Genomic DNA, 12,878 nt, shown 5'->3' on the forward strand with positions numbered 1-12,878 from the left:
GGCGAGCAGCGCCGGCGGGCAGCGGGGCAGCGCCTAGCAGCTCCCGCCAGACCCGTGTGCCAGCAGCGCGTCAAAGCATCCCTCCGGGGACCGGTGCCGGACCCTACTCACGGGGCCAGGACCCCCTCTTAGAGGGCAGGGGGCTGGACAGCAAGACGGGAAGGGTGGCACACGGGGAATTCGGAGGCCAGGGACAGCGTTCAGGGCACCCGCACAGGTACAGCACGCGCCGGAGGAGGCTGTCCTGTTAGTCCAGTTCCAGCATTAACCACGGTTGAAACTGCACCGGCGATGCACAGGGAAACCAAGCCTAAGGGATCCACGAGGTGTTTCCTTCCCACCAGGACAGCAGCAGACGCCGGTGAAGGCAGCCCAGCAGCTGCAAAGGCTTGCCAAGGGTGCAGTTTTCCCCTAGGAGCATCAAGCACATTGCTTTGAGACTCGCAGAGCATTCCCTCCCCCAGCACTTGTCGCACTTGCTGGGTCAAGCAGCCATCTCCACCGAGGCTAACGACATTCTTTGCATCTGCTGCTGAAACTTCAGAGAGCGTCACACCTTCTCCAACACCACGCTCCAGGCGGAAGGCTGTGGCAGACACTGGTTACAGAACAACTGACAGCTCAATCCTCCTTGGTGATTCATCCCAACCTTTCCACAGGGGCATAGCACAAGGGGTAAAAGGAATCATTACAGCACGCAAGACCTCCTCCAGGCTCTACCTATTAGCAGATTTCCCTGCAGACACGGTCACAGAGGAGGAAGAGATCTAAGGGGGCACAGAAATTGCTTCTATTAACCAGGTATATGCAGAATTTTTCAGTTATGCCTACTGATTCTGGTGCTACTGAGGTTATATTGCCAGCCGCTGTGCAGCTAATTTGGTAGCAATGTTAGGAGGAGCTGACCAGATATTCTGGTGGGAAGGGACTCGAGCAGCCTCAGTTTGTCTTGGTATGAGCAAATATTCTCCTACAGTTTTATCCAACTTTCTTGCAGTCACTACAGCCAGCTGCACAGGCCCCCTCCCACTTCCAAAGGCGTTATACACGGACATGAGCACATAACTAAGGAGACATGTAGCTGTAGTGGATGTAGAGACAGTTACCCCCAGCACTGATACCCTCCCTTTTCCCACCCGCTATTCCACACCTTTACCAGCTCCACTCAGATTACAAAGGCAGCAATCTTTATTTTCCGCCACATCAAAATTCTCACACGTTAAAATTTATGTCTCAAAACATAAAAGTTTTTAAAAAGTTTAAGAGTTCCAGATGTAGGTTCCTGATAAACAGAAGAAAGAGGGCAAATGACAAAGCACAAGCAAGATGATGTTCAAATTCCCAGGCAGAAATCTTTCTTCCCACCTTCCTTTGGCCTCCAGCCTTTAATTCCTTGCAATAACAGCAGTCTCCTGGGCCCCTCTGCATGGCAGCCTAGAATCGGGCACCAGAGTGATTGTGCAAGCCAGAGGGGATGTCCTGAAAAATGTTCACTGGAACAAGTTGCAGCTCATGTATATGGGGGTGGCTCACCAAGCCTCATCCAACCCTCAATTAGGTGACACTGCTTTGCACACAGATGTAGTTTCCTGTAACAACAGGGCTCTTCTCATTGTCACCCTTCTGGGAGGGAATGGAAACATGGAAATCAGGCCCTGCATAACCTCTCGCTGGCTGGCAGTTTCATGAGATGGGGTGAGCAGTTCTCACAGCCCACTACCCCGTTTCCCAGACACGCACTACCGCTGCCACATCACACTGGCTGCGGGCTCCGCAGACTGCTCCACAAACTAAAATTAACCCACCAAACAGGGGAAAAAAGTAGTTGGGGAAACCACTTTCTACCAGACATGGGTTGCACCAGAAATAAGGAGGCAGTCACACAACGGGACAGAAAGTAAGCTCTCAACAGCAATAAGCCATTATATTATCTCACTCCCTCACGGAATCTGTTCAGGCTGCAAGTTACTGAACCTGTCTCAGGCTCCCCATACTGAATGTGTACTTGTAGCTACCCCTTCAAACCTTAGTGCTACAGGGAAACTGGCATTTTAGTTTGAGAGGGATTTAAAACATGGAAAACAGCTCAAAGAACAACTGATTCAACACAGAAAAATTTAAGGCATTAACGATACATTCATCTTGACTCCTAACAAGCTGCACAGCACATTGCTGGGAGTAAGCAGAAGCTGGCACGTTTTCTGTTCAGAGAGAACAAGGAGTAATGCCACACTGCAGTCAGAGCCTCTGAAACAAACACAGCGAAGAACAGAGCTGGGTAGAAAAGAGTGCCTCATCTCCTCTGCATCCTTACCTATTCCCAAACCCACCTGTGACAACCCCTGTGCAGTCAGGAGTTTCTGCACATCCCCACTCCACAGCTACGTGCCCAATGAAAGCGTTCTCGAGTGCCACAGCAGTACTGCAGACCCCGGTCTTGCTGACAGTAGCCCCCAACCTGCAGCTGCAACCAATAGTTACTCAACTACTACGGTGTATTTAGACTCTGCTTCTCTAAGTACTCTGATTCGTAGCTTCAACAGCAGTGGAAGGAAGAGGAAGGTAGGAATTTATTGCAAGGTGAAACCATAGCAGAAGGAAACAGAATAGAACCCTATCACACTGCAACTGTGAACTTGAAATGTCAGGTGGGGGTGGGGATTACGGCCAGAGGGTTCAAGTCAGTTGTTGCTCTTACAGTAACGAGCCAAAGGAAAGTTACAGTACTTGCCATTTCACAGCTATCAAACTGGATGAAAAAAGAAGTGGGATGTTAAGACACAGGAGAATGATTTCTCTTTCTTCTACTAGATGGGCAGGAAACCTAAATGAAAAAACACTGCCAGCCTTTTAAAATAAGACTGTAGAAAATTTAAGTCTTGGAGGTCACCCCAGTGGTGACAATAACACCTGCTCAAGGGCGGTTCCAAATTAGGGGCCTAAACCAGAATTTAGAAATAAAAGGGGGAAACATCCAACCATTCTCCGACATCCCCACGCTGGAGCTGCCTGCCCAACAATGGGTTAAGGGAGGTAGCATTCCAGGCAGGTTTGACATCCATAACATCCACATGCCCATCCAAGCCGTTCTGGTGAGCAGGCGGTTTATGAATTTGCCAGGAAATATTCTCAGTCACTTTCAAACTTGACAGAATTGACTTGGGTCGATATAGTGCCCCCACGGTAGCTGCCTCGTTTTTTCTTTGTCTTCTCGTGGCGGAAAGATTTGCCTTTAGTGAATTTCAGGATATTGTTAGCCTTCTCACCCCAGTCACCAGCTGCTCCTTTCTGTGAGGGACGAAGGGGGAGAGGAAAAAGACATTCAGGTCAGTACCCAAGAGAGTAAAGGCAATGCTTTGTACTTCACCCTACCCAGCAAACACCAGTAGACGAGGCTGGAGCAGATACCACTCTCCGGTGCCTCTGGCCAGAGCTCACACACTTCCTAACAGCACCTCCTGGTGGAAAAAGTTCCCGGTAGAATCTGCCCACAAGCACACCAAGGTTGCTCTGCTGAGGCTCTTTGCAGAGGCTAAGGGTTGCCACTCTGGGCACTACCTAGCCCTACCTTTGCTTCAAATGAGTTATCAGCAACACGGGGATCCAGCTCAATCTCTTCTTCCCTTACGCGGCGGAACGGCGTGGCTGACTGTTAAAGAAAATGAGACACAGTAAGCGCATACATGCACAGGATATTCCTTAGTGACAACCTCCTTCGCTCCTTGACCTGCAGCTATGCAGCCCTGGTCACATCATCTCAATCCAAGTGTTTCTCAGATTCATAATTCTTTCCCTTCATTCAGTTCAGGCAGCTTAGGGATGTTCCTGTGCAAGCATATCCAATCAACCTTTCCCAGAATACTACTATGCACGTATGTGCACTCCCTAGTGTTCTCCAGACAAGGCTCAATTGCTTGAAGAGGGAGAAAAATAGATAATCCTGTGGGCCCAACCTCCCCCAGACAAGCCTGCTTGTTCAGGAGGCAGAGATGGCTCTCGCACCAGTCACCACAGCCCACTCTCACTCACCTGTTTCACCTTCGGAACGGTGTGTGGTGTTTTGGCTTTGATCTTTGCCTTTTTACTGTGTGGTGTCTCTGGCTCCTGAACATCTTCCCTCTTCTGTTTCTTCCTGATCGTGCCTGGCAGATGTACAGCAGTGAAACTTATAAGGGACTAACGGCATTGTAGGGTAAGGTAATGGCATGTCTCCCCCAGAATGCAAACCCAGTGTTGACATGGGTGTGAGGATCAGTCCCTGTGTTACCTCACCTAGAAAACAGGCTGTTGTAACAGACACTAATAGCCATTCTGGGTCAGCAAGGACTTTGCCATCCTATCCTAATCGATAAAGATAATTTTGTGGAATAGGGTACCTCTATATTAATGATTTATTGCACTTGAGAAAGTTCTGTTGGTTAAAATTTGCCAGTTCTTGGAGTCACACAGTATGCACTTGCACACATCAACAGTGCATTCAAAGTTGTTTTCCTCCTGGAGGGATAGAGATTGAGACTGTGCATTAGGGCATCATCTGTGGTGTCCCACTCTACACAGACAAGGTCCTCCAGCAGCCTGCCTTGCTGTTACTAACCATTTTGTGTATGCACAGATGGCATCTAGCAACAACTGTACAGAAACTATTTGATGTTACCACACATTCCACTGCCGGCTGACATGCAATACAGACAAAAAGGATCACACCAAATTAAAAACTATCCCTTCCCTCCCAGTACTGCTCCAGATGGCATAATCTAATAGCACATAGAGATTAAACTGAGTGTTGTTTAGGAAAGGCTCCCAGTTCATGCTGAGCTCAGTAACACTGTCTGACAGACCCACTTCCCAGACCGCAGGTAATACCTCCATTGACTTTTCCAGCCTCTTCTTCAGAGCTGCTTTCACTGCTGCTACTGCTGCCACCAGCTGGCTTAGACTTCATGTTGTTTGCTGCCGGTGTGGGTGTTTTTGCTTTCTCTGTGGAGGCAGTGGTCTTAGAACTGTTCTGCGCCCCTTTCCCTGCCTTTTTGGGCTTCTCATCCTCTTCACTGGAACTATCAGATGAGCTGCTACTACTACTAGAAGCAGCTGCCTTCTTTCCCACAGCTGCTTTTGTTGCCCCTGTAGGTTTGATGGCTGGTTTCACTGCTGGCTTCTTTTCTTCTTCACTGCTTGAGCTATCAGAGTCAGAAGTGGCTGCTTTGGGAGCTGGGGTAGAAGGTTTGGACACTGGCTTACCCACTTTGCCAGTTAATTTAGCTGGAGTGCCTTTCTTCTTCTTTGCATCCTCAGAGCTGCTGGAGCTGCTATCTGAATCAGAGCTACTCTGTGCTTTCTTTGTGGCAGCTTGTGCCTTCTTCGTTGCAGGGGTTGCTGCTTTATTTGTGGGCTTCACAGGGGCCTTCTTGTCAGAGCTATCAGAATCTAGAATGGAAAGGAGAATTATCAAGGCTAAGCCCCATTCCTTCAACATGAAGCTAACATGATTCAGTGTTGATACACAGTGCACTACATGAGCTGCTTGAAACAATACTGCAATGGGTATTCCTGTCCAACTGTACCCTCATACCCTGCCTAGAAACAGAGGTCTGAGCAAGCACACTGTGCATGTGCAAATTCTCTTTTCCTGCCCCAATACCTGAGCTCTCTGAAGAGGAACTGGAGTCTTTCTTGGCTTGTCCAGGCTTGATAGCTACTTTTGCTGGTTTGGAAGTATTCTTTATCACAGGCTGTTTAGCTGGGAGTTTACTCCCTGCCTTCTTCTTGTCATCTTCAGAACTAGAATCTAAACCAAAAAAAAAAAGGATGTTCTTAAAGTTAATAAGCTTCTGGTACAAGTTACTTCAGTAATAACACGTATGTAACTGATGGGGAAGTGAAAAGCAAAATGGGTTGGGGCCCAAGGCTGAGTCACTAGATAACTGGCAATAAGCAGCATCTGATGAACACTCCAATGGTCAGGGAACAGCATTCATCTTCCCACCTACCTTCTTTGTTGGGAGGAAGTGCAAACAGGCAGTTTAAGTTGTCACTAGTGCATGCACAAGGAAGGAGATATTTAGAGAATAATGTAGAAGAGGTACAGAGTAAGGGACTGGAGAAAGTACAGGTATCCCCAAGAACAAACTCAGGGAAAAGAAACATTGAGAAAAGATAGTAAAGGTCAAAGAACAGGCAAGAAATTAGGAGATAAAATTGACAAAGCAGGGAAAGTGAGCCAACAGCACAGTATCCCATTTTAGCTTTCTATTTCCTGTGTCAAATGTGTTCCGCAGCAGTCCGAGGATGGACTGGAGACTCCTGCATATAAACCTGCCTTTGTATCGTGTGTCAGAGCAATCTGGAGTGCTAAGCTTCACCTGGTCCAACATTTCTGGACACTTCAATAGCAAGTGTTAAAACCTTGTCCATTTGTGAGAAGCTAGGCAACAGAACTAGAAAACGCAGAGCTCCTGCCGCTTGTTGAAGGGTCACACAGCCTAGTGCTAGCTGTCTGCAGACAGAGAGGCAGCTGCCACCCACAGTCCCTGCTGCAGCACCAGGGTGCTGATATATACAACAGAGGCACTTGGAACTTGGAGAAGGAATGTAGTGCACAGGGAGCTTACATGGGAAAGATAGCACTGCAAACCTTAAACCTGATCAACAGAAGATACAAAGCACACTGCCCCTATTTCTAGGGTCACAGAAGGAGAAAAGCATCTTTTGAGTCTATTTGGAACTTGGTACAGCAATAGCTTTTTTGTTTTTGGAAACTTGTCCCAAATAAAGTCAGAAGCCAAAAATGGGATAACAGAAGCCAAAAATCTTAAGACACAGATCCCCAAAGGTGTAGTAACCATTAACCTTCTTGGAGAAACGTGATCCACATGATCTCCCACCCTTTCCACACAGCAACATGCAGACCTTTCTGCACTTGTCAATGGTCTCATTGGTGTCTTATGGTCAGACTCCACCCTGCATAACAGGCTGCTGCTGTTAGCGATGGAGACTGTGAAGCCTTTGACCTCACACGCTAAGGATCTTAGAAGATACACTACTCTACAGCAACTTGGTCAATCAAAACATTAACACAAAAAAACCCCAAACCCACTTTATTTCTTGAATTACCTGAGTCACTGTCAGAACTGGATTCAGCCTTCTTGGTAGTCACAGCTTTGTTTTGGGGGCCAGGGACTGTTTTAGCTACTACTGCTTTGCCTGTAAAAGCAAGTTTAACATTAACAGGCCACACCCACACCAAATCTTTGCCCAAGACCCAAACCTTTCCAGATGTGAAAAAGTTCCCTTCTCAGTGCACCAGCCATTCAGCCAGCACACTGGAAGCCAAGCAAGGACCTGGCCAGCTGCAGTAACAGGCCTGGCTTATTCCCACTAAACTAGAACCTGATGGTTTTTCAAACACGTGCAAAGCAATCCAACCTGCACACAGTTTGGATCCATGGGCTGTACACAGTGTTGGCTAGGGAGCCTTCAATTTACTCAGAAGCCTCCAGAGAAGCAAATAGCAACACAGACCAAAGTCAAATCGCTTTTTCAAGGAAACCAAGACATTGCCAAAACACTGTCCACATGTTGTAGTAATTCCTCTGCAGCCTTCTCTCCTCACAGCATACCTGGTTTTCCTTTTGGGGGCACCTGCTCTGCCTCATCACTACTGTCTGAAGAGTCGCTGCTCTCAGCCTTTTTTGCAGGAGCCTTGGCCAGGCCCTTCTTTGCCTGTGTGGCTTGAGGAGGTGGTACAGCACTGTACTGACCTATGAAGAGAGACACAGCATTCAGGTGCCTGCAGGATAAGCAGGGCTTGAGATGTTTGTTGTGCTTAGAATAAGCACTTCTGCTATTTGGTTCTATTTATTCCCCTTCCGTAGATACAATCAAAGATACTAGCTTATGATTTGAAAGGTTACACACACCCCACTGCTACCCTCCTGTTTCTACTGTGAGTTTAACTCTCCTCCCGAGGTTCAGCTGACCCAACCATCCCCGCACAAGTTTTCTCTGTACTTTTAGAAGAATGAGAGCCTGTGTACCAAACTTTTTTAAGAAAAAAAACCCCAAACCACAAAGAGAGATGTCAATTGTTGTATTGTTTTCATTTCTTGCCTTCTCAAATCCTCTGGTTAGAGAATCAGACTGAGTTTCGGTGCTTGATCCTCCACTCAGATCAGCTCTCTACAGGAATCCTAAAAGCACTATACTAATATAGAACAGACGCCCATTGAGCCCATCAGTTGGACTGCAACTGAACAGCCCTGGATACTTCAAAAAAAGACCCATTAAAAAGCTTAAATTGCTGCAGTTACAGAATAACCAACCCACTGGCAAATTAATTCCCAAATCCTGGCAGACAGGACACCTGCAAGAAGAAGGTACTTAAAGGCCACCTGAATAGCAGACATGCAGCAAACCATGCAGAGTCTGTCACACTCTCTCTCACTGCCCCCCCCCCACCTTGTTGAGGGAGGAGCTGAATTGCAAGCTTAGCCTCAACAGCACACCTGGTTCACAGAAATCATCACCAACACCACCTGGAATCTTACGTGCAGCAAGACTTGCCTGTGCCCTGCACATGCTTCTCCTGGGACAGCGGCTCTAGCAGAAAGCATCCTCCCATGTAGCAGCAGCAGTATTTAGTACTTACCAGATTTCGGTTTCTGTTTTGCAGGCGGCTTTTCATCGTCTGAGCTATCAGATGAGTCCTCACTACTGGAACTTTCCTTGGCCCGTTTGTTTTTGCCTGGGCATGCTTGTGTGGTTGCAGGTTTTGGCAGAGGTGATTTCTTGGGCACAGCCTTATGTCAAGAAGGAGAGAAATACACATTAAAAAGAAGTTACAGAAATCTTGTGGGGACAGCTGGATGTGGATCTTGTTTAACTCTACACCTCAGAAAGCAAATTTTGAAGACAAAGGGAGAAAGAAGAACACAGATTCTGAAATGCAGATTTTACGAAACAAGTGAGAATCATGATCTTTCTGGACACTCTGCCATTGTTTTCTGCTGCATGAATCCCTAATGAGGCGCTCCTCTGACTAAGAGGTTCAGAACTGCCTGAAATGGTAGCAAGTGCTACTTGATGTAACACAGCTATGATTATTTTTGTGTTGCAGAAAACATTTTTAAACACTCCCTAGTGGAAAACTCAGTTACAGATACATAAGCACCAAAGTGTCATGCAAAAGTGAATATAGAAAGGATACTACAATATGGTTATGACACCGTGAGATATTTTCATGTTAAAGGAGAGGAAGTGGTAAGGAGGCATTAGGGAAGAAAGCCACTGCATAGAGGGGTGCTAGAACACATAATCCCGCTATATAAAGGAGAAGAAGGTGTTGTGCTCAGCATCTGTATAGCCTAGGGTGTAAGAGCCACAAACACTGTGCTCAGCATCTGTATAGCCTAGGCCTTTATCTACACATTTCACAATCCCTGCTAGACAGAGATAGACCCACTCTTACTAGACTTCTACAGTGTTCATGTAAGTTTTTCACAGTCTAATTTACCTTCTTCGGTGCAGCCTTTTCCTCATCAGAATCTTCACTACTGCTGCTACTGCTTGCTGCTTTTCCATTGACCACCTTGGTGGTTGACGGGGCAGCTTTACTCCCTTTTGAGATAAGTGAAAAGAGACATCAGAAAATATGCTATGGCAGATGAAGGCTAATTACATTCAGCATAACATATGATAGAGAGAAAAGTACCACAGAAAGCCAACGGGCTAGATGTATGATAGAGAGAATACCACAGAAAGCCAACGGGCTAGATTAAGGCAGTACTGCAAAACTTCTTGTATCCTACTGCAAGCTTAGATAAAGTTTTCAGAAAACTGTCTCTTCCAGCTCATCAAAGTTCCAGGACTAAAGACATTCCCTGCTCTTTGAGGAGAAGACACTAGCAAAAGCACAACTTAAGCAGTTAAGGTTGCTGATCACAGCTACTGCTGCAAACCATGCCGCATCTGGGACCAGATGTTTTATTTGCAATCAGTTCCACACTTCCCATGTCAGAAGCAGACTGGACTGCAGTGCAAACAGCAGTGACAGCGAGTTTTCAGGCTGTGAGGTTAGTAGACATGCCTGTGCATGTAGGTATAGGCCCCATCCCTCCTCCCCTGGTTTTTGCACTTTGACTCATGATACACAAGAAGAGGTACCTGGTTTAGGTGTTGCTGGTTTTGGTGGCTGTTTCTTTGGTGCTTCCTCATCTGAGCTGCTCGAGTCAGAGCTGGAACTCTCTGCTTTCTTCTGAGGCTGAACTTTGGTTCCAGCTGGCTTTACCACAGGTTTTGCACCTTTCTGAACGGGGGGGAAACTAATTAACCAGTATAGCCATGAAAAGAAAAGGAGGCTAGGAAGTGGGACACATGTACAGAGAGTATAAACATCTGTCTTTCACAGAGGTTACCATTTTGACTTGTAAACACCACCCTGCCTAACAGTTAGGACCCAAAAAACACTGGATAACAATTTTGTTCTGGGAAACCTCCCAGCAGCCCATGGGAGGCTTCCTTTGCACCTCAGTTGGCTCTGGGGTTGGCGTTGTTCTCTTCTTCTCTAGATCACACTAGTTTGAAGACTGGTAATACTGACTGGGCAATACAGATTGGTCTCCTCTAGTGCACACTGACATCACTCTTCCGCCCCACCTCTTCTCAAAACTACAGCAAGAAAAAGATTCTCCTTTTATATATATGCACCTATGTAGAAAAAGATCAAATTTATTGTAGAGATTGTAAATAAGTCTTTCTCTGCAAACAAAGTAAGCCCTGGCAGCCTTATGATAAAAACAAGGAGCAGACTTGGATATGAAACAAAGTGGGTGCTGGACATAAAATAATTTTTCATGGGACCGGCCCAAATAGCACACTGTCCACTACAGAAATAGCTCTTACACTGCACCTGCAGCAGTCTAGGCACTTCAGTGCTCAGGAAAAGTGAGCCCAGTTTCAGAGAGAATTCTGCTGGTCAAATCTGCTCTTACCCATCAGTGTCAAACATGTATTAAAGAGGCTGGAAAGAAAAGCTGACCTTTGCTGGCTTCTTCTCCTCCTCCGAGTCTGAATCGTCACTGGAGTCCTCGCTGCTGCTCTCTGCCTTCTTGGCTGGAGGAACTGCTTTTGCCTTGGGCACAGCTGCTGCTTTAGCTGCAAATAAGGGACAGCACATATTCATGATAAGTTAATTCAGAACTTTTATGTACCTATACCATATACTAGGGTGTATCAGGGTAAAAAAAAACATGACTGAAGCTCATAACACTGACTTTGTTTCTTGAGAAGGGTGCAGCAGAAGACTCTAGAATGGGTAGGCAAGAGCACAAAACCAATTCTAGATTTTATCTGTCACATACACATTTAAGTACAGGCTTCTATCACCAAAAAGGACACCCCACATGGAAAATGTCCCCACATGTAACATTAACTGGGTCTGCACACCTTCCAGCTTACGAAAACCTGCTGAGCAAGCACAGACTTCCAAAGAAAACCACTGCAATGCTGTGTTAAGGTTCTGGGCACTTTGCTTAACATGTTTTAGCAAAATCTACTCCTTTGTGGTTGCTGACTGCTTTTTAATAACATGGAACAACGGAAATAATTTTGCCTCACATTATAATTGCAACTGTCCTTATCAAATAAAAATCAGATCTAAGCTCAAGTTCAGCTTTAGGATGGCTCAGGTTGAAGACCAATTTTCTTTCTGTCTCTTCCTCTCCCTGTCTACTCCTTCTTTCCCACAAATCTACTGCTAGACACATACAAACTTGCACACACCGTGATTAAGGCAAGGCATAAGGACAATTCCAGACAACAAGGGAAAAATACAGCTCACCGCATACTTCTGTACAGCAGAGGGACGTATTTTTGATAGCACCAGGACACAGGCTCCAGAGAAAGGGGGTAGTAACTTCACACAAGCAGCATGTAAGGATGCTTGGCCTTTCTCTGGAACTTGATACTGTGTACGTCTGCCCTGCATCAAACAGGTCACGGTGCCCATCAATATAAAGTAGCCTGATAAATCCTAGCCGTGCAGTTGTCTTGTCAAATTACACCTATTCTAACGAATGTGAAGCACTTACAAAACCTGAATCAGTTGTCCTACAATAGCAAGGTATGAAACCATTCTTTGAAGCTCTCGGCGAAACAGAGTCTCTGGAAAATAGCATGGAAAAAACCCCATGAGGTAGCTATCTCCTACAGAGAGAGTACTAGCCCAGTGTACATGCACTCAAAAACTGTAATTTGAAGGTGCTGAAGTAGGAGCAACCCTGTTGAAATATCCTATCAGTGAATGTCTGGAAAGCAGAATCTCAATACAGACAAGGTAATGAAGGTGCTACTTTAACAGCACCTTCAAAACTCAAGACAGCCCAGTGCCTTCACCAGTCTCAACCAAAAGGAATGCCTAAAGTCTTCCGGCGGACATAAACCCTGATGTGCTTAAATTCTAAGGGGATAAAGAGATCACCCCTAGCTAGGATGAACATACTTTACATGTCAGGGGCAGAAGAGCTGCCAGAAACAAGATCAGTCAACAAAAAAACCCAGTCCTTGATAGTCGCTGAGGGACCTCAAATGAGCCGCTGGAACTGACGCAGGTGAGGTGCCAGTGTCGGACACAAGCCTGGCCTGCCCTAGGGCCGCTCACCAACCCCACCTGGTTTCTTGGCCGGGGGCGTCTCGTCCTCCTCGCTGGAGCTGTCATCGCTGCTGGAGGCCGGCTTCCTCTTCGCCTGGGAGCCGTTGGGAACGAGCTTTCTCTTCTTGGCCGCTGGAGACCTACAGGGAGAGTCTGAGCTAGGGACTACGAGGCGAGGGCCGGACGACGACCAGGTATCGGAGGGAGGCCGGCAGCGCGGCGGAGACCAACCCAC

At 46.7% G+C, this 12,878-nt stretch overlaps 1 protein-coding gene across 1 annotated transcript; it reads right to left on the reverse strand.

Annotated features, from left to right (window-relative positions):
• Positions 1–3,129: 3,129 nt before the first annotated feature.
• LOC104503262 (nucleolar and coiled-body phosphoprotein 1-like) lies at positions 3,130–12,783 on the reverse strand (the record flags this gene model as incomplete). The annotated part of the gene is made up of 12 exons (XM_010146521.1): positions 3,130–3,288; positions 3,569–3,649; positions 4,030–4,142; positions 4,864–5,424; positions 5,639–5,785; positions 7,111–7,200; positions 7,617–7,757; positions 8,645–8,795; positions 9,509–9,612; positions 10,159–10,300; positions 11,033–11,142; positions 12,662–12,783. Coding segments are annotated over 12 exons (1,921 nt in total), but the record flags the coding sequence as incomplete, so codon positions are not given.
• Positions 12,784–12,878: the final 95 nt, after the last annotated feature.

Source organism: Eurypyga helias, unplaced genomic scaffold (assembly GCF_000690775.1).
Source record: "Eurypyga helias isolate BGI_N326 unplaced genomic scaffold, ASM69077v1 scaffold46670, whole genome shotgun sequence".
NCBI classification, from domain to species: Eukaryota; Metazoa; Chordata; class Aves; order Eurypygiformes; family Eurypygidae; genus Eurypyga; species Eurypyga helias.